A 26,357-nucleotide genomic window follows, 5' to 3' on the forward strand; every position below is an offset into this window, starting at 1 on the left:
GGATGTGACGTTTTGTGGAGGGACATGACTCACGTTAAAAACTGACATGCGTCTGAACCCACTAGAATCAGGTCTCGTCAATATTTTTAGTTATGTGTCCAAATCATTTGACAGACTTTTTGAGCCTTGTTCACATCTGAATGTTAACAAAAAAAAGCCTATTTTAAAATGCTTTCCTTACAACGACACAGACTAAATTTTCGACTATGAATTTCTTGTTTAGTCATCACGGTTCTGGACCCCGAGTGCTCTCAGATCTTTCCCAGGTTTTTCGTATTACTGTCGGTCATCGTGTTGAAGCTGTGTGAGTCTGCCCCCAAGTGTTGCAACTACACTGCAACTGGCCAAATCACAGCCTTTTTCTTCATTTTAAGTTCTGCTCATTAAAAAAACAAAACAACTTTTAAGTAGGGAAACTGTAACTACAAATGACAGCCCATAAAAGTCAGTGTGTTTTTTTATCTAAAGTAGTAGTAGCAGCTCCTGTAGCCTCTCCTGGGTGCCTATTCTTGGAATTTCCCGAGAGCGCTTGAATGCAGCATTTCTTTCTTTTTAAATGTCTCTTCTTTTTTACGTCTTTAAATACATTTTTAATACTACGGCAATGGCAACGCCGTTACCAGTCATGAGTAACATCATGGCGCAGACAGGGACGACAATTGCTTTACTATTTACATCAACGCGCGTTCACGCGAGCCGGATGCTCGTCCACTTGGCGCCCATCAAAGTGCAACAGCGTCTGTGGAAAAACTTCAAGAGCACTTTGTGGTTGTAATATCGACCCGAACACGAATAAACTGCGCTGACAAGTGAAAGGTAACGTCGTCGTTGTTGTTGTTGTTGTTGTTTTTTCTTCAAACGAACCCACTGGCAGGTCTTTATGTGCTTTTTTTATTTGTTAAATTTTCACTCTTACTGAAGAAGTAGGTCTAGTGAGACGGAGTCCAACCTGTTAGTGTACTGTTAACCGTTAGTGCCAAATTACCGAAATTGTATGCACAGACGCAACAGACTTGGATAACATCAAAAATGCTGAAATAATACATTAAGTCTGGTAGGGCTAACATTAGATAGCTTTTGTAACTTAATGTGCACCTGCACTGTATGTCCAGTATTAACAATATTATGTCCAATATTACCACTGCTACATTTACTAGCATACAACTACCGCCTATGCTAGAAAAATGTGATAAAACAGAAAATAATAGTAAAAAATAAAGTGACAATAAATAGCCTAGCATAAATCCTCAATATATGCTAAGCCGCCCTCAAGGTGTAATGTTATTTTCAGTATGCTACATAGGATTTTAAGCATATAAGATAATATAATTATTTCAAATACTCTGTCGTTACGATACTGTTTCTTTGGAGTTTTAGTGTGGTTTTTACAACATGAGGCCCTAAAGTTAGTTTCATTAAGGGGAAATGAAGCTTCATGTTGAAAATATCTTAACTTCCTTTTTGGGACTTCAGCAAATGGTGGTCAGAGATTGTGGTTGTGCTGTAGTTTTTTTCAGTCATCATAATAAATAGTCTATGCCTACAGTATGACAGTTTTGCATACATGCAGGTATGAGCACGTTAACAGGCCATTGATCACTCTAAATTTACTGTCTTTAATGTGGCCATCTTATGTGGCTTATATGGTTTTATTTCCCCCAGATGTGGAAGTCAGTCGTGGGCCACAATGTGAACATGAAGGTGGCTGCAGAGGGGGACGACTGGGAGACAGACCCTGACTTTGAGGTACTTTGGGGAAAATGTTTGTTTGGTGCAAAAAAAAAAAAAAAACCCTGACTCAACCTTCCTCCTGTTTGGATTTCATGGGTCATTTTCAGTCTGTACTTTGTGCTTCAGAATGACGTTTCAGAGCAGGAGCAGCGGTGGGGAGCCAAGACCATCGAGGGCTCGGGACGTAAAGAACACATCAGGTGAGAAGATGCTGAACCTGTCGCTGGAAATAAATTACTGCGTTGCAGATGGAGAGAAATGCAGGTCAGAGTGGGTGCGTCGTAGCAACAGGAAGAGGAAGTGAGAGCAGAGCACAGGCTGTCAGGCAGCTAGTGTCTCCTAATATGGGTAATATATGATAATGAAACTTTGACAGTGAGATTTAAACCACTGCTGACATTGTGACACCATAAATTCAGGCAGTAGTGCTGAATTTAAGAAAAAGGTATTGTTCACTCATTCTGGTTCCACTTTCTAATAAGTCAGCCTTTACAAAGTTTAACTAAGGGCGTTATTCACACTTAATAACTTGTTTACTAATGCTTTATGCATTGGTTAAAAGCCATTAATAAGAAGAACTCTTGGTGGCTCTTAATGATGCTCATTATACCTAGTAAAATAAAAGTCTACATACAGAGAGAGGATATAGAGGATGATACTGTTATTTGTGTGTTGAGAGTTAAAAAAATCTAGTGATAAATAGATAGTGATAAATCAGCCAATAGCAATTTTTTTGTAACATAAACTCATAACATAAAACGATCTTGATATAGATCCCTCAGAGTTGTTTTTTTTTTAAACTATGCCGACCAAGATAAATGCAGAGCAGGACATTTTACAGTGTAAAAACACACTTGTTAGTGCTCTCTGGTGGAAAAACTGTAAAGGTGACACTGTTTGTAAACTAGTTCAAACCAATTTTGGCATTTCTGTTCTGCAATTTCTTGTTACTTATTGGCCAACATGTACACTGATAAATCTTTGATAAGCTAATATCTAGCGCTTTATCGGTCTCGCTGTACTATGCATACACATGAATGAAACCGCGGGGTACCGGTTACTGTGTTGTAAATTATAAGAAAGGAGAAAAGTTGTACAGAAAGTTACATCTCTGATGCACCATGACAATATTGACAAATAATAACTTGTGGCAAAAAATAAAAAAAGCCAAAATAGCAAACATTGTTGGATTAAGATTCTAAAACAGACAATTTGCTGTTTTTTTCTGTTTTGTAACATTTTATATTGAGTGTGATTAGATTTTAGACTGTTGGTCAGAAAAACAAGGCACTTGGAGGCTGACCTTGAATCGGCTTTGGGAAGCTACGATAGTTTTTTTTTTTTTTTTTTTTTGCAGTTTTTATGTGATTTTTATAGATAATCAGTTAATTGAAAAAACAGCAAAAGATTACTTAATGATGAGGATAATCATTAGCAGCATCTTCACTTATACTATGAGTAATTCAGCTCGATACTGGAACTACTACTAGATATTACTACCTGGGATGACAATTCACAGACTCAGTTTTGACATCTCTTTGAGTACTTCACGCATCTCTTCTAATTGCTCGAGATGAATATTTTTCATACATTGTTAGTGAGAAATTCCGTTAATGAATGCAGCTATGTGAACATTTACCCCCAAAATTTTACTTAATAATCCTGATAAAGCTTCAAATTCAAAGAGTACTGTATGAATGTCTGAATAACTGACTGCCATGCTTGCTTCACCATATTGTCAGTCATCATTGTTAGTCATTGGAATGCATAATTAACTCTGCTGAAGAGATATAGATAAGTGATACATAGTATTTACCTAGTATGTACCTAGTATGAAAAAAAAGCAGGCTTATGACCCAGCTGTCTCTTCTGCCTTTGTATGTCTTTATTTTCATTTTTTCAAATCAGGATCAGCAACTATGTTTAAATGTTCACACTTTCACTTATTCTGTCCTTTAAAGTAAGAGTACTTGCAGTAATACTGATGAATAGTCCAAGTTTCTAAGGACAAATATCACTATCAGCATGTGCACTGGTGTGGACTTCTGTGCGATGCCAGTATGTTTGACCCCTGTATGACCTGCCAGTGTTGCAGAGCTCAGAAGCAAGGTGGCTGTGGAGCATGAGCAGGTGAAGGAGAAAGAGCACATTCCCAAAGCATCCTACGGATATGGAGGGAAGTTTGGAGTGGAGAAGGACCGAATGGACAAGGTTAACAAACCGTACTTTCTGACAATCAAAATATGGTGATATGCTCCTCTTATGTCCTGCTAGATTTGATCTATTTTTTACTTTATTCTGCATCCACTGCTTATATAAACCATATGCTGTGGGTTGAAATTGCTCACGAATGTGTCTCTTCTATCCAGGTGGCTGTGGGTCACAACTACGTGGCACAGGTCGAGCAGCACTCTTCCCAGAAAGATGCGGCACGAGGGTTTGGCGGGAAATTTGGTATTCAGAAAGACCGTGTGGATAAGGTTAGAAGACAAGTGGGCTCTTTTGCACACTCTTAGTCCTTAAAGCAGTTGGTGAAATTTAGAGATATGACAAAAACAAAACAAAAAAGAGAGCACACCACACCTATTTCATCATCTTTGCATTGACTCTCTGTCTCTTTTAGAATCTATTTTAAAATTTTATCACTTGCCTACAAAGCTCTGAATGATTTAGTACTGCTTCGTCCTCTATAGTCTGTCTTACATCATCACACACTACAGCATTAATATACAGTTAAAACAAGTAAGTATAGAAAAAAATCTTAAAATGTATAATTCTGCCCTGTTCATTTGTATTTTACTGTTTGCCACCTTATGATTTATTTTTCTAAATCTTTAATGCAATATGATGTAAAGTATTTTGAGCTGCATTTTATTTATGAAAGGTGCTATAGAGATTAAGATTATTATTATCTATCATTGCTATTAAATGCAATCTCTGTGTTATCTGTGCAGTCTGCCATGGGCTTTGAATACAAAGGGGAAGTGCAGCAACATGCATCTCAGAAAGGTAGGTCAACTGTCTAGATTCTAATATACAGTATTCTCCATTTAGAAGTTGTTACTTAAAAGAAGGTTGGATCTCTCATTCAAGATTTTCCTGACAATCCTTTATGGCTGTAGATTATTCTAAGGGGTTTGGAGGAAAGTACGGGGTGGAGAAGGAAAAAGTCGACAAGGCCGCTTTGGGGTACGACTACAAAAGTGAGACAGAGAAGCACCAGTCGCAAAAAGGTGAGTTTAAGCTGTGGCACTTGTCAGTTTTGACACAATGTGCTTGAAATTTGCTTTATTTTTGCTTTTGCATCTTATTTTCACCAGACTATGCTAAGGGATTTGGAGGAAGGTACGGGGTGGAGACAGAGAAAGTGGACAAAGCAGCTTTGGGGTACGACTATAAAGGAGAAACTGAGAAGCATCAGTCACAAAAAGGCGAGTTTTAGTTGTAGCACTTATATGTTTTGGCACCTTTTTGCCTCACATCTAACTGCTTTATTCTGTTCTCTTATCCATTTTCATCAGATTATTCAAAAGGATTCGGAGGGAAGTTTGGCGTTGAGAAGGAGAAAGTAGATAAAGCAGCCTTGGGCTATGATTATAAGGGTGAGACGGAGAAACATCAGTCACAAAAAGGTGAGACAACACTCACATATGTATAATAATAAAATATCAGAGGACTTATAGTGCATTTGACTGAACAAATTTTTTTCTGTGTAGATTATTCAGCAGGTTTTGGTGGTCGCTATGGAGTGCAGAAAGATCGCATGGATAAGGTCAGTATTAGGGCTGCAGCTACTCATTATTTTCATTATTGATCAATCTGCAAGGGTTAATTGATTAGTTATTCTGTAAACGGTAATTAAACAGCAGGAAATTTCCATTACAATTTCCTAGAGCCCAATTTTAAATTGGGAAAATTGGAAGAGGGCTCTGATTCAAATAATAAATAAACTTACTGGCAGGAATGCTGATATTACATTAATGACAAAGCTAAATTACATAATATTGACATTAATTTTGATTGTTGATTGATTTTACATAGAAAAGGACGCAATTTTATTCTTAAGTTAGTACCTCGTTTTTTGGTAGTGTGTGGTAGTTTTGGAAAAATCTTTATTTTACAGAATTTTTATGACGTTTCTAGCCTCTTTTAGTGACCTTACCTTGTAAACCTGAAATTTGAGCCATTAAGTAATATAAGGATTTACATTTTCAATTGTAAGAATAATATTGATATATACATTGGATTTGTGATAAAATATTTGCGTAAAGAAGTTGTTTCCGTGGCTTGGCAGACGTTTCAGTCAGGCTTATATCTCGTACGATTGCTTAACCTTATCTGGCCCTGTGTAGGACCAACTTAGGGCCAGCTGTGTATTATAATGGGCTAAGATAAGGCTGTTAATGGCCCATACGTGTTCCTGCTCTAGCAACCAAAGCCCACCAATGGGGCCATTTTTCTTTGTTGTGTCTATGAGTGGCCAAGTGAAAGTGGACTGTGTGGGCGCTCACTGTCGGCCAGACTAAATTTGCTGTATAGGATAATACAAAAACAGAGACAAGGAGCATGTCTTTCTATTTAAAAAACGACTAATAGATTATACTAATTGTTTTAATTATATCTGCCATTTGATTTACCAACTAATTGACTAGTCATTTCAGCTCTAATTGGATGGAAAGACTGAAAAAAAAGTGAATAATTGACTTTTCTAAATGAGTACATCTTCCTCTAGAGTGCAGCCGGCTTCTCAGAAATGGACTCCCCTACCTCTGCTTATGAAAAAACACAACCGTTTGAGGCCTGTATGTTCATTTTTTTCCCTCTAATCAACCCCATTAAATCCACAAGTGTTGAATTGTTTCTATGTTCAAACAATTGTAAACAGGGCGAGGGTCACTGCTAATGCAATGTATACATATTAATGTCTATCTCTTTTATGTAGCAAGTGCAGGTGCAGGAAAACTGAAGGCACGTTTTGAGAGCATGGCCAAGGCTTCAGACGAAGAAAACAGGAAGAAAGTAGAAGAAGAGAGAGCGAGGAGACAGGCCAGAGAGAAGAGAGAGCGAGAGGAGGCCAAACGCAGACAGCAGGTAAAAACATGCACTTGAGATGTAAAGAGGGAAAAACTAACTAATAGTCAATTTGCATATCAATGATTCTGTGTTTCGGTGTGTTTCCTGTAGGAACAGAGCAGCAGAGAGGAGGAAGTTTGTCCACCCCCTGTTCCAGATGAAGATCCAGAGTATGACATGCCACCACCAGAAATACACCACCACATGCCAGAGATCCAAGAAACACCAGAGCCAGACCCAGAGCCAGAGCCAGAGCCAGAAGTAAGATACTCTGATTCAATCAAACATAGGTGTAACAAATAATAGATTAATTTTATTCATGTTTAAAGGATAACGCTTGTGATATGCTATATTTTTCTTATCGTCATCAAATGTGTTAGTCCATCTCTCAATTCTTTTTGACTTCACTCCCTTACCTGTCGCACTGACCCCCAAGCCCATTGCTGCTGACTGAAGACATAAATCTTAAGGTTCAAACATTTTTTGTTAATAATCAAAAAGCTAAAGGATGTCATACAGAACCCATCTTATGTCTCAATCCAGATGGTTAGAAGAGAGAGAGGATTCTAGAAAAAGGTTCAGAAAAACAGATACTTAGCTCTGACTCACATGTAATGGTAATACACGAGAGCCACAAACTGGGACTGGGACTTATTCTGAAGTCTTATGTCATTTCCAGGATTTGAGATCATGATATCAAACATTCTGTGATGTTTCCAGGATGAACCTGAGTATGAAGAACCCCCGGCCCTGCCTCCACGCTCAGATGATTTCCTCGAACCGGATGCCCCCCTGCTACCTGACAGGTCAGCAGAGGTGGAGGAGGATGAAGCAGAGTATGAGGAACTTGCTGAACCACCTGCTCCTCCGCTGACAGGTCTGTGTCAGAGTCAGCTGCAGGTAAAAGTCGTTTTCACATACGAAACACCTGTTAATTTCAGTTTTCTTTTACAGGTGAGGAATACGACTACGAAGACCTGACGTGTGGCCAGGAGGCAGTAGCAATTTACGACTATCAGGGAGGTATGACACTTCTTCAAAACTTCGTATTTTCACATTCACACATTTCATTTCCACACTTGCAAGGACAAATCCTATGGTGTCCTTTCCAACAGAGGCGGATGATGAGATCTCCTTCAACCCAGATGACGTGATCACCAACATAGAGATGATCGATGAAGGCTGGTGGAAGGGACAGTGTCACGGACGCATTGGTCTGTTCCCGGCTGCTTACGTTCAGCTGATGCAGTGAGCGACAAGCTCACGCAGTTGTTTCAAGCTTCACTTAAACAATCCCAGGTTTCTTAGGTTGTTCAATAGAGGGAATTTAGCACTCTATAGAGATAATAAATCACAGCAAACCTGTGCCAAAAAGGTTTCCAATCAGCTGATTTCAATCCTTACTGTAAATCTCGCTTAGGGTCTGCGGCAGTGAGTTTATTGGGGTAGTATGACCACCAAATCTATTTTAATGGCAAGAAAATACATCTTGTGTCTGCAATAAACTCATTGGAGTCAATAAATTATTCTATAGGCAGGATTCTTTGTGTTGTTTGTATGGCAACATCCTTTATTACTATCTATTATCATTATCACCTTTCACTGGAATTGAATGTAATTGTGATCATATGTGACTCGAAACAAAGTTTGGTTAAAACTGGGGGGGGGGTGGTTATACACGTGAGAAGCATTTTATCTACAACACGGCTGATTCAATAATGATTTTGCGTATCCGTTCTACATCATGGTATATGCAGCAAAATTGGAAAAATATTCCACATTAATTTAGAGATTCTGATGAGAGAGATAAGACGAAATGAGGGGAAAAATGGGGGATATGCAACAAATATCCCCAGTCTCCCCCGAAGCTGAGCCACGAGGCCAGTAATACTAATTTTAAACATATTGCCCAGTCTTAAATGTTAGAAAAAAAAAAATATATATATATTATATATATATATAGTGAACAATGCAAGCCATGAATCTGAGAATAATTTTTTATCAGAATATGAAAAGATGTAAATTGTAGTAGAGAATATATGACAATCACCTGCAGTGCTATGATGTATTAAGACAAGCTAAAGGCAGACGTATTTTGCACAAGTCTGATTTTCTTAAACTTGTCCTAACATTAAGATGCAGCTGCCGTTCCATACGAACCAACATGTTCCTTCGGTGACATACTTTACAATAACATGCTCTGTGGCACAACCATGAGTCGTGTAATCCACTGCACTGAATGAGATCCAACAGTAGAAAGTGGCAGTTATCATGTATAAATAAATACATGAAATGATCCTGTGTTTCTGCGTCAAAAGTCTTTAAAGCAAAGCGAAGGTCTTTTTGTTTCCTCTGGTTCACCAGGCGATACCCTTCTTCTTGCCCTGGCTGCCTTTCTTTGCCATCCGTTTGCCTTTCAGTTTCTTGGCCTGCCGCTGGCTCATCCACACAGGGTACTGTCCATTATCATCCAACAGGGTTTTCTTGTTGCGCTTGACCTCCATGTCCATCTTCCCATCTGTAACACAAAAGGAAAAGATTTGCTAAATAGAAGAGGTTTTGATTAATAGGCCCTTGCTCCAAAACGGTAATATCATTTACTTACAATCATACTGTTAGAGGCAGTCCCTGTCAAATGGACCAACAGAAGTAGCGGTACAGATGGCTGTCAAATGCTGCGTTGTTTGATGTAAGTAACTGTGCTCTTTTAACTATTTGGAGCTTTGTGTGTCAGCTTCTCAAGAAGCCAAGAATAATACAAAATGTTAACCCAGTCTGGCAATCTGTCCCTAAAAGGCAGATCTACAGAAATCAGTGGGGGGGGGATCACCTTTTATTACAGACCCTATAAAAAGCCACAGCTTTAGCATGTTGTGCTCAAGCAGTCACTCACCGTGACCCTCTACCTCTGCCATTTCAACATCCGTCTGCTTCTTGATCTTGTCAGCAGGCACCACAGTGGCGATATCCTGCACGTCAGTCATGGCAGCTTCTCCTTTCTTATCCAGATTCAGGGCTTGTTTCAGACGCGCCAGCTCCTTGGGGGCATTTTTCTTCCTCTTCTCTGCGCGCATCTTCCGCTTCCATTTGCTTCGCAGGCTTTTTGCCATTTTTAGGAGCTTCTGTAAGAAACAACACGTCAGTCATGACGTTAGAACTTTATATAGACAGTAAAGTTATTTGTGCATGGCTTAAGGTAAAAGGTAGAGGCAGCTCTCTAGGGCTCTACGCTTAATTTACTTTCTTCATTAAGATAAATGACATTCATGTGAGATATTTAAAATGCCAGTTCACTGGATCCCTAACACTCAAGAAGTATGGGCAGATTATGCTTTCTTTAATACTCTCCCTCACTTTGTCTTTGATGATAATACCCTCAACATGATATTCCTGAGAGACCAGAAAAACGCCTGTAAGAAAAAAAAAATCGACATTTCATTTCTATTTATAAGGCTAACGCATGATATTCATTATTAGCTGGCTAAGCTTCAAGCAGTCTTTTGGCAAGGTATTCTTAAAAAAAACAAACGGAGAAGTTGGGAACCAATCACGCTGATGTTTCAGTTGTTGTTCTAGAGTAGAATGATGTGGGAAAATATGTCTCACAGGACATATACAGTAATCAAGTGACTGTCCAAACAGTCCAAGTTTCACAAACCAGGTTTAATTCACCGTTATTGCTTAACAGGGATAACTCTGAACACAAAATAGTTTAGTAGTAGTTACTTCATTTAAAAGAATGATCCTGCTCACGATTTACTTGACGTATTTGTCCGCATATCAAACGGAATATAAGGTTAACGTTACACATTGTCATTAATTTGTAGTAACGTGGCATGACTAGATATTGGTTAGCTACAGCCACTACAACAATTGGAGTTCATTTATACCGCAGCAAGCTGAGTTAAGTTTGCTAGCTAGTTAGCTATCCAGGCTTCTACTGTAGAACACTTCGCAACAAAACATACACTTTAAAGCTAATGTTAGCTCATTCGACGTGCTAAACTATGTTAGCACTATGCCATCATGTAAAATCAGTGAGTGTCACTTACGCTGCGAAAACGTAGTTTAATTTAGGGTTTTTAGATTTCCAGACACACTGCGGCGTACACGTGTTTACAAGATGAGGAAAAAAACGCGCATGACGCGTTATGGAAGAAGCTGCGACATGATTGGCCACTTCAGTTACTATGAAGACCACGACGTCTGATTGGGTAGCAGTCTCAATCGCGGAAGCTCGGGGGATCTCGGGTTGTAAACAAAACGTTAACAAGAATATAATGTACAACTGAACCCTCCTCAGGGGTTCATTTGGCTCCCAGCTATAAACTAAGGCGCTAATCGTGAAGCTGCATCTCTTGGCGTTGTAAAAAGTTAGTTGTATCGGCCTTTTTTCTCTTAAATTAGTAGCGGCTCGGTCTGCAGCCCTCCGCTCTCTTCTGCTTCTCACACAAATGTTCAGCATGTTGGAATCGGCTGCAGAGCAAATGATGGTCCACAAAGATTTCCAGGCAGCCTTTGACACATGCGACAGAGGTCTGCAGAGTCTCGCCAGCACGGAGTCGGAGGACAACAGGTGAAAGTCTTAGGCTCGCACCTTGGATGCTCCCTGCGGCCCGGGCGTCAGTATAACTGTAAGTTTCCGTGTTTTGTCTCCTCAGGTGTGGAGAGTTCAAAGCTGGTTTCTGCATCTTGGGGATTCAAGCCCTGGCTGAGCTGAATCAGTGGCAAGGTGTCCTCTCCTGGGTCCTTCAGCAGTACGAGCACCAGGAGAAAATACCAGCAAAAATAATACAGATGTGGTGAGTGGAGCTCAAACAGTAGGTCCATTTATCCATCCGTTCAACGAAAAAGGCTTTAACAACAAACTTGTGTAACCAATTGATTGTTGAAGTGAGTTATCAAGCAAAAATTGACCCTGTTAAAGTGATGTTTAACTGAGTGTCTTTATCAATGCAAATTGAGTATCTTTAGATTTTAGACCATTGGACAGGCAAAACAAGTAATTTAAAGATGTCACCTTGATGAGTTTTCACTTTTTTTCTGCTGTTTTATTTACTAAACAGGTAATGGATTAAATGAAAAACTATTCAAAAGTTGCATAGATTGTAAAAAAAAAAAAAACATTAGTGGCATTTCTAAGTAAGGAATCTGAGGAAAGGTCTGACAAGACAGGCCAACAACCAGTACATACTGCAGATATTTGGATTATTTATTTGTTTTCCATGTCTTATTCTTGAATTTCATTTATTAAACAAAGAATAAAACTGAATTACAATTTATAAAATTAAAGGAAGGGTGGTGTCTTCAGTTTTCTTTTTCTTTAATCTGACTAACAGTCCAAAACCGAAAGATACTGAATTTACTGTCATATATGACAAGAAAAGCAGACAATAAATTTTTGCTTTAAAAATGACTGAAAAAATTAACAACCACCAAAAGAAGTTGCCAATTATTTTTTTGTTGATGGACTCATCGCTTAACTGACTAATCATTTTAGCTCTAAAATACATATTGAATTGACTCTCTCTCTCATATTGGCAGCATACTTCTTTACTCTAAGGTGGGTGAGCCTGCTGTGATGCAGGACGCAGCCAGAGTTTGGTTACACTGCCCGTCCAACAGCAGAGTATCAGGGTTCGGGACAGTCGCAGAGCTGTACTTGCTGCACATCCTCGTGCCTCTCGGACACACGGAGGAGGCCCGGGCGTTGATCGTCGGCGAGGTCGGATGCAGTGCGTTCACGGGAGACCAGAGACAGACAGCGCTGGATGTTGTCGTAGAAAAAGAGCGACAGAATCGAGAACCGCCTCTAAATCCCGGTTGCAGCCCAAGCTCTGCGATCTCTGCACATACTGTCTCAACTAAAGGTCACAAATTGTAGTTCAGTTCCTGATTAGATGCATTTTACTAAATCATATAAGTACAAGTGAACGCAGACCTATTTTCTGAGTGTATTTGTGTCCTGCAGGTGCTGTAATCCATAAACTTGGAGCCATGCTCCGTTTTTTATACAGAAAACTATTGGTGACCAGCTCTGGCTCATTCCCTCTCCAGAGAATCTTTCTGACAGCTGTCCTTCTCTACATGCTCTTTGCTCGAATGGATCCAGGTTGGACAAAATGCTATTTGTATCTCACTTCCATCACCAGGCTTGGTTAAGTATAAAACCTTTGAGTAGGAATTAATTGGTGTTTCTTCCTGTTCTTTTCCCGCAGCTCTCCCGTCTTCATTCATGTGGATTTCCAAACTTCTTGAACTGCTTAAACAGATGTGGGGTGCCATGTTTACACCGTACTCTCAGGGTCTCACTCAGAGCAAAGGATTATAAAAGACTGAAAACCAGTTTACATTTCGTCCATTGTTTCGATTTTTTTTTGTTGTTTTTTTTTTTTTTTTTTGCTTGTAAGAGAACATGGCTACAAGTGTCATCATACCTGTGAAAATCATCACTTTTATTAACAAACAAACAAGAACATTGCCAGCAATAATTGTTCTTTTTTGAGTTAGAAACCACAGACCTTCGATGCCATCAAGATGCTCCACAGACTGTGAGAGGGTGATCTTGCGCCTGTGTTTTTTCAGTGCACATCACTAAGCTTTTCTCATAAATGCACCTCAGGTCCTCAGCAACACATCCTTAAGGTTGCAGGACCAGATTTTGCATCTTAAGGCAACACCCACTTCATCATCATAATAACTTTATTTAACCGGGAAAATGATTGACTGAGATTTCACAGGAGTGTCTTGGCCAAGACAGCCACAACTCCTACTTCACATATAACACAGACTGATAACAATGTAGCAAAGGAATAATTAAGGATAAACAAATCCAATGTGATGAGATGGTTAATGCAAGAGAGGTAAAATAATGTCAGTTGATATACCATTACAAGGAACAACGCAAATACATGCAATGAATATATGAAAATTTCAAGTTAATTTAGTGTTTTATGGTTTTTGAGAGTTATTCTTAAAGGACTGTAGTCAACAATTGAAAAAGGTAAATGGGAAAACTTTCATCAGCTTTTCATTTAGCCGTTTGACACTAAAATGTATTCATTGAATTGGCATACATACCAAATGTGGAGATCTCCATATGTGCAGGCTCAATTTGTGCATGTATTTCCAATGCAGCCATACATTTTAAGATACTATACAAACATCATGACAAAAATTGAAATGATATCAGTCATTATAGTGTAAAAATGGTTGATTGAAAAAAAATCTAGTTTAACCAGAATAATGGTGGTATGACAACAGAACAGCTATTTAGATTTAACAGTATAAAGTTTTAACTGCATTTTAACAACAGTTGAGATGAGGAACCTGAACTTGAAAAACACAATTTAATAGCCTTTAGACACAGTAGGTCTTATTGATATTACCATTTGAAATGAAATAAATTGAGTAAATGTTACAAAAGGCTGATGAAGCCGAATGTTATTTACCGTTAGTTTTGTGTTAGTATTACTGGGGTTTTTTTAGTTATTATTATTATTATTCATATTCTGCGCATGGCAACTTTTTTAAGTTTCGATTCCAGCAAAGCGAAGCGACGCCGCGAACCGAAACCTGTAAAACGAAAGCGATCCGGTGAAGCTGCCGATGCGAGGCCAACGCGACCAGGCGACTTCTGTGAAATCCACCAAAACGCTGGACGCCTGTCCTCACACTAAACTGAAGCTGGTCGCCGGACGCAGTGAGGAGTGACTTCTGCCCTTATGGCTGCAGGGATCTCTGGGCTCCTTTCCAAGTGCCGCGCAAGGGACCTCCGATGGGGTAAACGGACTGTACTCAGCTTGATTTAAATGTTACCAGATATATAAATATATATATATATATAGAGAGAGAGAGACACCCGTACAGTGTAACACAATAGCCCTGCTTTGCACTGCATACTCCTGTATTGGAACTTTGAAATGTGTTTTTGACACCGTGTCAAAGAGGTATCAATTCAATTATTATTATTATAGGTGACTTAAGTGTATTTAACTGTAGCCTGTGCAGGGTTGGTCTCAAGAGGGATGGAGAGTTAAACTAATACTCACCTTTTAGATATTATTTCATTTGGGGAATCAGAGAAAAAATTGTTTAACTTATTTTGCTGTCTGACATTCTTTAGAGACCAGGTGTACCTGGTCCCCAACGGGTAATAACACGTTATAACATTTACATCCGGATTAAGATCTTCATGCTCCCCTGAGTGTTTAATCTCAAAGAACCCAAACCTGTAACTTGTGGTTTTTTGACCCATGGTCTAATAATACATTTAACAGAATTATTTTTTCCCATCACAGCCAGTAAACCCGTCATGTGTGTACCATTGACACAGAGACCAAACTAGGCTACTGACTGATGTGTGTGCATTAAACCTGGCGCTCATCCACTGGCATTCTGGGCCTTCTAGGTGGACACCTGATGGTGGCTAGACCCAGCCATGGATAACGCTTGGTTCAAGGTACCACAGACAGAAGATAAAAAGTGTTATTTAAACTTTTTTCAATGGTCTGTACCAGGAATAAGAGGCCTCACCAACTACCATCTGTCCTGCTGTGTCAACACTGTACTGCAGACCCTCTCTGCTACCTGGGAAGTAGGAGACCTGCTAGAAAGGTAAGAAAATTGATATATTCCTGACCTATAAGGCAGTAATACCTCAACAACAAAGTGGTCAACAATGCTTTTAATGTGTAAAAAGAAAAAAAAGTGGATATTGTATGTTACTTCCCACATTTACGTTGAGAGAATAATATGAAACCTTGGCCTCATGAAACCCTGTAGAATATTTCAAAAATGCACAGGTGTCAATCTGAAACCAAGGCTGCTTTTCTTAGGGGTTAAAAAAAAAAAAAAAAGAATAATGATGGTTTATAAATTGCAAAAGGTGGGAAGCCGCAGGTGTGAGAGCAGGCAGCCATAATGTCCCTCTACAGTTAAAGAGAGTTCTTGCAGCCATGAGGAGCGACCTTCTTGAGCATGTTCCCCATCAAGACTTCCTCCACTGTCTGGACAGAAACTGCGTTCGACGTAAGTACCACAGACTTACAAAGTCAATGTCTCATACTGGTGTTGTGTATTTCACAACTCGTGACAATGAAAATGTTGTTTTGCAGTTAGTAGGCAGCACGATGCGGATGAGGTGTTCCTCACCATCCTGAACCTCATGCAACAGCAGATGGATGACAAAGCACTGGTTGGTTTTGTAATCATTTGTACTCTTTATTTTTCATCTGTAATTGCATCGTCTATATTTGCTTGGCTTTGTTTTCTCTGGCAGGCCCTTGAAATCCAGAATCTGTACAAGATTTCCGTGGAGACGCACCTGCAGTGTTTAGAGTGCTCCTCTGTCCAGACTCAGACCAGCTACCTCCTCAGCCTGCATCTACATATAAAGGAAGATCACAACTCTCTGGTGCAGTTTTTTTTTCTGTGAATAGTTTTAAACGACATTTTTGCCAAAAATTAGATAAGAAGATTGATACCACGGTCATGTCTGTAGGCTAAATATGATGCTACAGACAGCAGCCAGTTAGCTTAGTTTAGACTGTAAGGTAACAAAATCGCCCCACCAGCACCTCTAGCGTTCACTCATTAAAATGTATCTCGGTTGTTTAATCCATACAAAAACAAAAGTGTAAAAAAAAAAAAAAAAAAACAATTTGTGGTTATATGGGGACAGGACTCACAAAGTCACTCCTTCCAGTCCAAAAATCGTCCTGCACATATCCCACTGCAAAACCACTACTTATTTTTACACTTTTTTTTTTTCTTTCAGATTAAACACACGAGATATAACATGTTTAACTGTGGACTTTTAGAGGTGCTGGCAGGTGTTTTTTTTTTTTTTTTTTTTAACCTATTGACAGAGCCAGGCTAGCCAATTCCGGTATTGATGCTAAGCTAAGCTAGCCTGCCGTTTGCTGCCATTACAAAAGTTACCTTACAGATGTGAGAGTGATCTCAATGTTTTAATCTAACTAAGCACAAAAACTTTTTTCCCAGAATGTCAAAATATTAGTCTAAATTTTCCTGGATTACAATGTACAAGTATTTCTAACATGAATCTTTTCAGGAAGGCTGCATATCCTCCTTCTTGGAGGACCAGGAGCTAAGGGGCATAAATTGCTGCTTTTGTGCACAATGTGGAATCAAGACTCCATCTAAACAGGTGAGGCTTGTTTTAAATGCCACCCAAAAATATTAAGTAACACAACTTAGTCATTTCATTTCTCTTTCAGGGTTTCAAACTGCTCTCTTTGCCTCGTATCTTGTGCGTGCACCTGAAACGGTTTCGAAATATCCGTGGTGACACCCGAAAGCTTGATTGCATGGTTACCTTTCCAGAAACCTTTGACTTCTCTGGGATTGTTAAAGATGCATTCTCCACAGACTTTGTCCAGGTACTTGTATTTCGTATCTAGTATCTTGATATTGTATTTTTTGCCTTCTAAAAGTTTATTTGTTCTTCCAGGATGAGTGCAAGTACACTTTGTATGCAGTGGCAGTGCACTCCGGTTATGCAATGTGTGGGCATTATAGTGCCTACGTTCGTCACAGGGTGAACCAGCACTGGTACTATGCAGATGACAGCCACATACAGCAGGTTTGTCCAATAAGACAGTATTTTTCTCACTTTAATGCAATTTATTTTTGGCTTTTCTACTTGCTGAAGACAATAAATTTTCTGAAAAATAATCTGAATTCATGTCTTAAGTTTGCTACCTAAACCTCTATGGTCGACAGTGGAATATAGCTTTTACTCTTACTTGTTTGATGATTTTTGTATTACTCTAATCACATGTTATGCAAATTTGTGATTAATTTTGGCTTTTCATTCCAACACACAGGCCTCCTGGAAAGAAGTCCAGAAAACATATGGAAAATGTTACAAGTAAATTGCTCAACATCAATTTATATGTCTGCTCTGTCTTGAATAGGCTCTTTTGATAACAGTGAAAGAGAAAGTTATGGAGTCCTCTTAACGGAGTAGTTCAACTTCCTGGGAAATGTACTTTTTCACTCTCTTGCTGAAGGTTAGGGTTAGATTGATACCACTCAGGTATCTGTACGCTAAACATGAAGTTACTACCCCAGCCAATTATCCCTAATTTATCATAAAGACTGGAAACAGGGAAACAGCTAGCCCTGGCTCTTTCCAAAGGTGACAAAATCATCTACCAGCACCTCTAAAGCTCACTAATTAACATGTTATATTTCAAAGTGCAAAAAAGATACATTTTTACACTCCAGTGTTTGTATAGATTAAACAAACAAAACAAACATAGGTCTTTATGATATTTTATGGGAGCTAAACTAGCTAATATGGGTATTTCTTCCTTCTACCTGGTTTACTTTCACTGTGGAATGCCTCAGGGCTCTATTCTGGTTCACCAATTATTTCACAACTACATGCTCCTATTTGGTCACAGTTTATAGATCTAATGTTACATTGATTATATTTCTAGTCTTTCTTACAGGTGATCTGGAAACATCAAAAATTACAATTTTCACAATTTTTTTTCTCAATCTTCAGCCTAATGATGACAAATTTGAAATTGTCACCACTTAAAATAGTTCTCTAATTAAACAAAAACTTAGGTGAGGTGGCAGTCTACACTGAAGCAGCTACCGGAAATTTGATTCTGCTCTTAGAACTTTGACATTTTAGGAATTACACTTGCTTTATTGCCAAAAGTTAGGTGAGAAGTTTGATACCACTCTCATATCTGTCCATTCAAATGGAAGCTGGAGACATGTAGCTTATCTTATTTTAGGATTAAACAAACAAGATATAATGTGTTAATTAGTGAGCTTTAGAGGTGGTGGTGGTAGGGAAGTTCTTTTTTAACCTTAGACATAGCCTGGCTAGGCGTTTCCATCTTTAGGCGTTTCCGTATTTATGCTAAGCTAAGCTAACCCTCTCCTGGCTCCAGCTTCATATTTACCACACAGACTTAAGAGTTATATCAGTATTTTTCATCTATTGCCCTCCAGCTGAATTTTGGAGTTAAATTTAAGATTTTTATTAATAACATTCATAGCCCTAAATGCTTGACTTCCGTTGATATCATGGAGCTTTTATCTTCCTACTTACGCAAACAGCCTTGGATCTTAAGACAAAGCCTTATTGTCTGTGCCCCAGTGAAGATTAAAGACCAAAGGTGACTGTGTTTTGCAATGAGGCCTGTCATACGTTTGAACTTTTAAACGAGGAAATCCATCTTGTCTGTCTTGTTGTCTGTCTCTCAGCAACAAACAGCTTTTTGCCTAACACCTGGTAGTTACATTTTCCCTCTTTATGACTGTTTATTGTATTGAAATGTATTAATACGTTTCTTTTATCCTTCTCCTGTCCCTACTCCAAGAGGCATAACTTTGTTTGGTACATTTCTGTCTTATTTTTACAGAAACACGGCATACATGTTAATGTACAGAAGAGGTTCAAAGGAGGAGGGACAACAACCTGATTTATCTGGCTGAGCGTATGGATGAATGAATTTAATGAATGAATTAATTAATCTGGGGACAAGGTGCAATACAGGATCAACATGGAAACCATAAGAATTTAAGGAATTTAAACACTTGTTTTCTTGAAATATTTTATTGCAATTTTTGATTTTATTGTTCATGGGGAAAGGTTTTATATGTAATTTTTTTTCTGACCTCATTGAGTTCATAGAGATTTAGTATGTATACTTTACAGCAGCACAGTAATTTCTGCCCAACAACAGTAGGTGGCATTCAAGACTCAAAACACTGAAGGGTTTTCCACTCTCAGACCACACACAATGTGACAGGCTCAGTGATACTGGGGGGTTGGTTTGAGGAGAATGCTTAGCTTGGATATTCACTGTTAGGGGGGAAATACCTGCAATGGGACTCAGTGTTCATTTTCCTGACACTGCTGTATAATATATGAGTCACTCATGAAGAACAATGAAGTCATTTTTTTCTCATTTGGACTGCCAAAAACGTCAACAACAAAAAAATAATTCTTTCATCATCTCACTTTGAGCCAACACCTGCACATCTCCCACCACCTGAGCTCAGAATGTATTCACTTGTGTTCTGAATGTATTTGTTTTTAGAATGCATTGAGGAGACCATCTTACAATGAAAGGAGGTTAAATGTTGCAGTTGTAGCCACAGAGCTTGAGTGCTCAGTATAGGCTGTCAGCAGAGTCTCTAAAGTTCCCACTCACTTGGCCAAGAGTCGGGGGACCGTGTGAAATGGTGCCTATTTGCTGCAGAGCTCTGACAGAATGGAACATGTCTGCACAGTGCCACAGGCAGCAGGCCTCATGCTTAGTCATCTCGCTACCATGAGGCACAGGCGCAGCTTTCTGCATAGGGGTATCTTCCGTGTACATTCAGACCAAAGACTAGGGCAAGATATTTGCATTATGTGTCTAGACTTGAGTCACTGTCACAGATATAATAGGTGTTTTGCCTTGGATTTGTGAAATGAGATTGAATCTTTTCCTCTGACTAGTGCAAGTTAGAAGGTGACAATGGAAAAAGTCATAATAATAAAGACTTAACATATACTGAGAGGAAATTTGCATTTTTTTTTTACATAATAACAAATGTTAACAACATTGGGTACTTGGATGGATTTACAAGCCATATTGTTCATTGATATTGTCTGTTACCAGTCATGAAGGTACGCAGATAATTCACTTAAAGCAGCTATAATGAAATTTTTTTTTTATTAATGCATCAAATGACTACGTGTAATGTGAAAGGGGTGGCTCTTAGTGATAAACCCACAGAGAATAATCATCCAACTCTGCAGTGCCCTTCAACTCTACAAAGATTTTTAGCATCTTACAGCTCATAGTTTTGGTTTTCTGGTTTCTTCTTTATTGTTTTGATTCGCTCCTACTGCCCTTATAGCTTTGTTTTTTTGGCCACAGCAGGCAGCTGTTTTTAGTTTAGAAATTTAAAAAATTTATCACAATATTATCTGTCCAGTACCAAACTGAAGACAAACTTAGCAATAAACGTTAGCTAGTGGTCAAAGTGTAGCATTTAACAGCTAATGAGCCAGATATTTCCCTCAGGAATTGGTAGAGACCAAAAACAGAGCTAAAAGGAAGAGTAAGAATAGAATAGGATAATGGACTTAAATTCGCCAAGTAGCAAGAAATACTCTAAATTAATGCTAACATTGATCTGTTCACTTTGTAAATAAGCAAATGTTTGCTTACATAAAAGATAAAAGGTGAAAATATATAAGTGCTGCGTTCACAGCTTGATTCTACTGCCCTCAAGTAGCCAAAAAAATCGGTTACTGCAGGTTTCAGTAGTACAGAAGTACAGAAATATTAGTATCCAAAGATACTTAAAGTATCATAATACAGAATAGCCTGATTCAGAGTGTTATTATACTGTATATCACATTACTGGATCAATACTATTGATCCATTAATGCGTAAGCACAATTAATGCTATAACTGGTCGAGGTGGAGCTAATCATTTTGTGTATGGTTTGGTAGTTTAATATATAAAACGCGTCATGTTTTTTTGCTGATTATCTAAATCTGCAAACTAAATATTAACTTAAGCTGTCAGGTACATGTATTGGAGTAAAAAGTACAATATAACAAAAACTCAAGTAAAGTAAGTGCCTTAGTAATGCGCATAAGTTCAGTTAATGTGCTTAGTTACTTTTCACCGTCTTATATCCCCAATGCATCCCCAATAACCAGATAGATTTTCCTGATTGTGAATTTTAGAAGAAACATTAGAATCTGAATAAAATATGATATCGCCTCCAGAGAACTGATTATTCTCTTTGCAGGGTTTTGATTACTAGTTCATGTTGTATGACTATGTGTCAAGTAGATGTTAGACAAGCATCTCTCCATGACATAGGCAGCACACCCCAAGGCCGCATGTATAAAGTCTGACTGAACGTCTTAGTTTCTTTTCAAGCACGTGTCACACTTGCATGAGGTCTTTGTCTCTATTTTTGAGGTTGAGCTATGCCCCCCCCACCCACCACCCCCCGAGGTTACACAGACACTTTATGGCAGATCATATTCTCTGAAATTAAGTTTTAGATCTTTAGACTGGTGAGGTGTTAGCCAGTAAGCTAAGGAGAAATAATGTTGTATTGTTTTAAATTCATCCAGCATTGATACTGCTTGACACAATAAATCAGTAAAACCACAACTGAAGTAGGTATCTGCTGTAAATACAGCCCTAGTAGGCACATAGGCTATAGCAGCAGGGATGGTATTCCTCTGGCTTTGCAGTGTGGCAACACTTAAACTGTTTTCTTTGGAGAATATTTCAAGGTTCATTAATGCTTTTTAGTCATTGTTGATGTGTGTTTACCAGTTACTAGGTGAGCACACCAGTGTGATGCGTCGAGGAGAAAATGGAATTTGGCTATTTGAGAACCACTCTTAAATTTTCCCTTTTTTGTGTGGTGGATTTCACAGGCTTAGATAAATGCCTGTGCCTGACTTGAATTTTTTCAAATGCAACACACAGCAAACCAGTATTCCAGCCCTCTGTCTATTTAATGATGTTCAGCAATAATAATGTCATTTCATGTCATTTGTCAAAGAATAACCCTCATGTTGTTCACACAAAAGCAGAGAGCACTAAGAAAGCAGTGAAGTTGAACTGTGAACCGGCTGGCAAACTGTGTCTCAGATACAAAGATTGTAATCATGGATTTATTATTATTGTATGCCTTTTTAGCCATGCTAGCAGCTTGGCTCTATGGCAATGTCAGTCTGCCGTTTGGAACAACACCAGGCTGAAATTACTCGGCAGCTATTGGATGGATTCCCATGAACTTTTGTACATTCATGGTCATCAGAGGATGAATTCCTAATGTCTCTGTTGAACCTCTGGCTTTTCGCCTAGCGTCGTTGTGGTTGGTATTTTTGACTTTTAGTGAAATATCTCAACAGCTTTTGGATGGAATCCCATAAAATTTGGTACAGACTTTCATGCCCCATCATCAAATGTTAGCATGCTGAGATGGTGGTTATGATAAACATTGTACCTGCTAAACATCAACATACTAGCAATGTCATTGTGAGCATGTTGTCATGGTGATGTTAGCATTTAGCCAGAACCACTCACAGAGCAGCTAGCATTGCTGTAGATTCCTAGTTTTATTTTTACAAAGAAATATTTGCCACTAAATGTACGTAATAACAATAATAATAAAAAAAAAAAAAAGCACATTTGGATAATTTTAATGGCATGGAGAGAATATCTACCGCCAAATGTCTTCTTTCAGCTATGTTGTGCATTTTAACTCTGGTTTAAGAAAAAAGCTCCATCTACTCTATTTATATCGAAATCAAGGTAACAATAGGGAGTGAGACATGCAATATAATTTATGGCTGTTTTCCCCTTATACTCCATAATTACACAGTAAGGTTGTTACCACCATTTTCCCCAGACTTCAGTTTTGTATCACAGTACTGTACCCTGTAGTATTTACCAAAATAATAATTTAATTATCCTTTACTCTAAAGTGCTCAATTAACATTTAAGTACCAATCGGAACCACTAAGTATTTTATTGGTACCTGATTTATGCAACAAAATTGCATTGTGAATCACAGGGTGAATAGTAAAGTATGAAGTGTCAATATAATAAATTACATTACAATTTAATCTATTTAAACACATGATTAAAAAGATATTTAATCCACATCAAATTGCATGATTTCCATCTGAGTCAAAGGCTGAGATAGCAGCCACTGCTACTCTGCTAAGCTAAAGTTGCTAAGCTTTTGCAGGAGTTTAGTTAGGTTTTTTTTTTTCCGTCATCTAGTTGCTGCCCCATTAATTATGTGAAATAAAAATTACCGACATGTCAGTTCATCAAACTGGATATTTTCAAATTTCAGAGAACAGCTTGGGAAAAATAAATAAGTAAATTTAGTTTTAGTTTTAGGTAAGGGTAGCTGTAGTTATCTCACCAGCTGACTTGTACTGATAACTCATTACACAGCCAGTTACTGTACTATTAGCTCTGTTTTGTACTTAATACAAATAGTACATTCTGTTTTCATGGAAATTATACATTTCTATGGCATAATGATTTTTATGTGAAAAAATGGACATCAAAAAGATGCGCGGCTTAACTCAATTTTGACTTAAGTTCATGTGTTTTTGTTTGTAGGGCAGTGTTTCAGCTGTTTCATTCCGAATTTAAAAGTTTCATCCTCTGGTTTGATTCCTGTTTGCGGCTGCCTCTACACATTTGTCCTTTTACTGCTCAGAACAAAGATTGTGAATGGTGGCTGGACATGTCTTGTAAACTTGCAGGTATACTCCCCTATGAGATGGCTATGTTAAGCAAGATGTTTCTCCCATAATGTCAAAACCGAGACTCTTTAACATGCCCTGTCCTGATTGCCCTTCGTCTGCTCTAATCCTATATAACCTAATCTAACAGCGAAATCTCATGGGTGCTTCAGGGGTGGCAGACAGCTCACACAGCTATCCTTTGGTTACATAATGAGGTTTCAAACAGGAAATGATTCTCTTTCGCTTTCTGTCCTGGTGACCATGGGGAAGTCTGCTTTTGTAAATAGCAAACAAAGACTTAAAGCAAATTTCTGCTGCATGACTTAGATTTTCCTCTCATATTAAAAAAAAATGGGTAAATAAGATAAATGAGCAGAGAACTAAAAATGTATCTGCATATTTCTCTCTAATAAAAAACCTGCGTCCTACTAATAAATGGAAACAATTTCTCTTTCTTTCTTTCTTTTTCTTTCTTTCTTTCTTTCTTTCTTTCTTTCTTTCTTTCTTTTTTTCTGTCTGTCCTTTGATTTTCTCAACAACCGCTCGTCTGATCGACTTCAAACTTGACGGGTGTATTGCTGAGGACCCAAGGAAGTGCAGTGTTGACTGTGAAGTTGTTTTTACCAGCCGTCCTCAAGAACATCAAAAATACAACTATAAAACAAATCTATATAAACCCTACGCAACCAGGGGGGTTCTATGACTTCACAACTGTGAAATTAATAGAGTGCTGCAGGGATGATGTATTTTTGTATGACAACCCAAAAGTTAGCATCCCCGTGGTTCCCTTGACAAAAAGCCAATTGGATTTTTCCACTGGCTTTTGGATTGTTGGAGAAAATAAGCTCTGTGACAAACAAAAGCTTATTATATTTACGTGTTTTGTTCAGCAAGATAATCTTCACAAATGAACACCACTTTTATGATTTTTGAAGCCTAAATACAACTGCCCAAAGTAAAAAAACTAATGTTAGGCTATAAACGAATTACATCATGGTCGTATAACTGCAACGTCCCCACCACTAAACTTCCAACTTGTAATTTGATTTAGCTCGCCTACCTCTTCTACAAAAGTCTTTCCTCTTAGAAAAGTTTAATAGTTTGCAAGAGCGCAAGTATAAACACAAGAAGGCTGTAAAGGCGGACTGGTGAGTAGATTGGTTTTCGTGTTCGGTGTGATGACGTTTAATGTCCCTGACAACCTCTGTAGTCTCATTGAGCCACTTGGTAGCAACAGCTTTTTTTAAGACATGTAAAATCTTGAAAAAATCCCAAGTGGGGTATGTACTGACGCAATTATTGTCATAGCTTAAAATGTGAAAATGTCTTTTGCTTGTGGCATCTAACAAAAAAAAAAAAAAAAAATCGATTCAAAAACCCATTGACTTTCCCAAAGGAAATGTAACTAATTTCAGGGCTTAGGACTCATTCCTGAAGCACTCAATAGAACCCATTACCCCCATCAAGCTGTTTTTTTGTAACAATGCCACACACCAACAGGCACATTTTGAATGGGCAAAAACATAGTCACTAGTAATTCAAATGACCTTAATCCAAAAGTAAACTCTAACTATAGCCATGTAGAAATGTGTTTCAATTATCTGCTTTGATTTATGACCTGTTACCTCCAGTTTCAAAATGGTAGCTCATGTGGCTCATATTAAGGTCATGGCGGTGAATTCTGGTAAGTATCTCTTAGTTTTAAGTGTTAACACGTACATTGGTCCGTGAATATACTGCAGTGATTTCAGTGGAATTTGTAGAATGAGCGGTCGTGTCGAGGAAGAAGCCTTATCTTTCCCCAGTGAGTTCATAAAATTTCCTCTCAGGAGGGATAAGGTGAGTCTGGTCAACACAAAGTTTCCCTCCCTTTCACGTGTTCAGTTGTCCTCCCGAGATTCTTGGCAGCCTGACTCTAATAAATAGAACATCTGCTGAGTTTTCTAGGAAAAGGGATGTTGAACAGTCAAACTGCTATAAGTGAACAGAAAAGACAAAGGGCAGCTCAAATTTAGGTGAAATGAGGTTGGGGTTGATTTGCTTTCATTTTGGTTGACTCAAAATGGCCAGTGACAGTTATTTTCCAGGTAATTTATATTTACTATAAATTGGACTTCCAACCAAGAGGAGTTGGCAGCAGGTTGCAAATACTGGTTCTCACAGGAGGGGAGCGATCGCCCCTTGGCAATTGTGGTCATCACATGTAGTATCGCCTCAGTGTGATCTGATGCTCCACCCTTGTCTTCATAGTTCTGTCGTTACCCT

General features: G+C 38.5%; 4 protein-coding genes across 4 annotated transcripts; 3 read left to right on the forward strand and 1 right to left on the reverse strand.

Moving 5' to 3' along the window:
• Positions 1–184: 184 nt before the first annotated feature.
• On the forward strand, positions 185–9,101 carry hcls1 (hematopoietic cell-specific Lyn substrate 1). Its single transcript, XM_040144076.1, has 16 exons — positions 185–816; positions 1,663–1,746; positions 1,858–1,931; positions 3,819–3,942; positions 4,101–4,211; positions 4,686–4,740; positions 4,854–4,964; positions 5,052–5,162; positions 5,253–5,363; positions 5,448–5,503; positions 6,464–6,533; positions 6,674–6,822; positions 6,916–7,065; positions 7,525–7,681; positions 7,759–7,827; positions 7,920–9,101. Exons 2-16 carry the CDS (start codon positions 1,663–1,665, stop codon positions 8,054–8,056), a joined length of 1,569 nt encoding a protein of 522 aa, XP_040000010.1. The 5' UTR covers positions 185–816; the 3' UTR covers positions 8,057–9,101.
• Positions 8,831–10,987, reverse strand: llph (LLP homolog, long-term synaptic facilitation factor). Its single transcript, XM_040144113.1, has 3 exons — positions 10,857–10,987; positions 9,698–9,926; positions 8,831–9,322 (listed from the first exon to the last, which is right to left on the reverse strand). The coding sequence occupies exons 2-3, from the start codon at positions 9,912–9,914 to the stop codon at positions 9,162–9,164; spliced, it is 378 nt and encodes a 125-aa protein (XP_040000047.1). The 5' UTR covers positions 9,915–9,926; positions 10,857–10,987; the 3' UTR covers positions 8,831–9,161.
• A 271-nt stretch (positions 10,988–11,258) lies between these two features.
• pex26 (peroxisomal biogenesis factor 26) lies at positions 11,259–13,149 on the forward strand. Its single transcript, XM_040144103.1, has 5 exons — positions 11,259–11,380; positions 11,466–11,606; positions 12,349–12,674; positions 12,776–12,916; positions 13,023–13,149. The coding sequence occupies exons 1-5, from the start codon at positions 11,259–11,261 to the stop codon at positions 13,133–13,135; spliced, it is 843 nt and encodes a 280-aa protein (XP_040000037.1). The 3' UTR covers positions 13,136–13,149.
• A 45-nt stretch (positions 13,150–13,194) lies between these two features.
• On the forward strand, positions 13,195–20,672 carry usp18 (ubiquitin specific peptidase 18). Its single transcript, XM_040144089.1, has 10 exons — positions 13,195–14,586; positions 15,324–15,420; positions 15,692–15,834; positions 15,921–16,000; positions 16,085–16,219; positions 16,880–16,975; positions 17,046–17,207; positions 17,279–17,410; positions 17,655–17,698; positions 19,215–20,672. The coding sequence occupies exons 1-10, from the start codon at positions 14,529–14,531 to the stop codon at positions 19,285–19,287; spliced, it is 1,020 nt and encodes a 339-aa protein (XP_040000023.1). The 5' UTR covers positions 13,195–14,528; the 3' UTR covers positions 19,288–20,672.
• The last annotated feature ends 5,685 nt before the right edge of the window (positions 20,673–26,357 follow it).

The sequence above is a fragment of the Xiphias gladius genome, chromosome 2 (genome assembly GCF_016859285.1).
Source record: "Xiphias gladius isolate SHS-SW01 ecotype Sanya breed wild chromosome 2, ASM1685928v1, whole genome shotgun sequence".
NCBI classification, from domain to species: domain Eukaryota; kingdom Metazoa; phylum Chordata; class Actinopteri; order Istiophoriformes; family Xiphiidae; genus Xiphias; species Xiphias gladius.

Coding starts and splice junctions, on each gene's coding strand:
- hcls1 (XM_040144076.1), top strand. CDS start 1,663: ATGTGGAAGTCAGTCGTGGGCCACAATGTGAACATGAAGGTGGCTGCA. Junction 6,534..6,673: donor AACACAACCGTTTGAGGCCT/GTATGTTCATTT, acceptor TCTTTTATGTAG/CAAGTGCAGGTGCAGGAAAA. Junction 7,828..7,919: donor AATTTACGACTATCAGGGAG/GTATGACACTTC, acceptor CCTTTCCAACAG/AGGCGGATGATGAGATCTCC.
- llph (XM_040144113.1), bottom strand. CDS start 9,914: ATGGCAAAAAGCCTGCGAAGCAAATGGAAGCGGAAGATGCGCGCAGAG. Junction 9,323..9,697: donor GGCAGAGGTAGAGGGTCACG/GTGAGTGACTGC, acceptor TTTGTGTTACAG/ATGGGAAGATGGACATGGAG.
- pex26 (XM_040144103.1), top strand. CDS start 11,259: ATGTTCAGCATGTTGGAATCGGCTGCAGAGCAAATGATGGTCCACAAA. Junction 11,381..11,465: donor ACGGAGTCGGAGGACAACAG/GTGAAAGTCTTA, acceptor TTGTCTCCTCAG/GTGTGGAGAGTTCAAAGCTG. Junction 11,607..12,348: donor GCAAAAATAATACAGATGTG/GTGAGTGGAGCT, acceptor TCATATTGGCAG/CATACTTCTTTACTCTAAGG.
- usp18 (XM_040144089.1), top strand. CDS start 14,529: ATGGCTGCAGGGATCTCTGGGCTCCTTTCCAAGTGCCGCGCAAGGGAC. Junction 17,208..17,278: donor TCTCCACAGACTTTGTCCAG/GTACTTGTATTT, acceptor TTGTTCTTCCAG/GATGAGTGCAAGTACACTTT. Junction 17,411..17,654: donor ATGACAGCCACATACAGCAG/GTTTGTCCAATA, acceptor TCCAACACACAG/GCCTCCTGGAAAGAAGTCCA.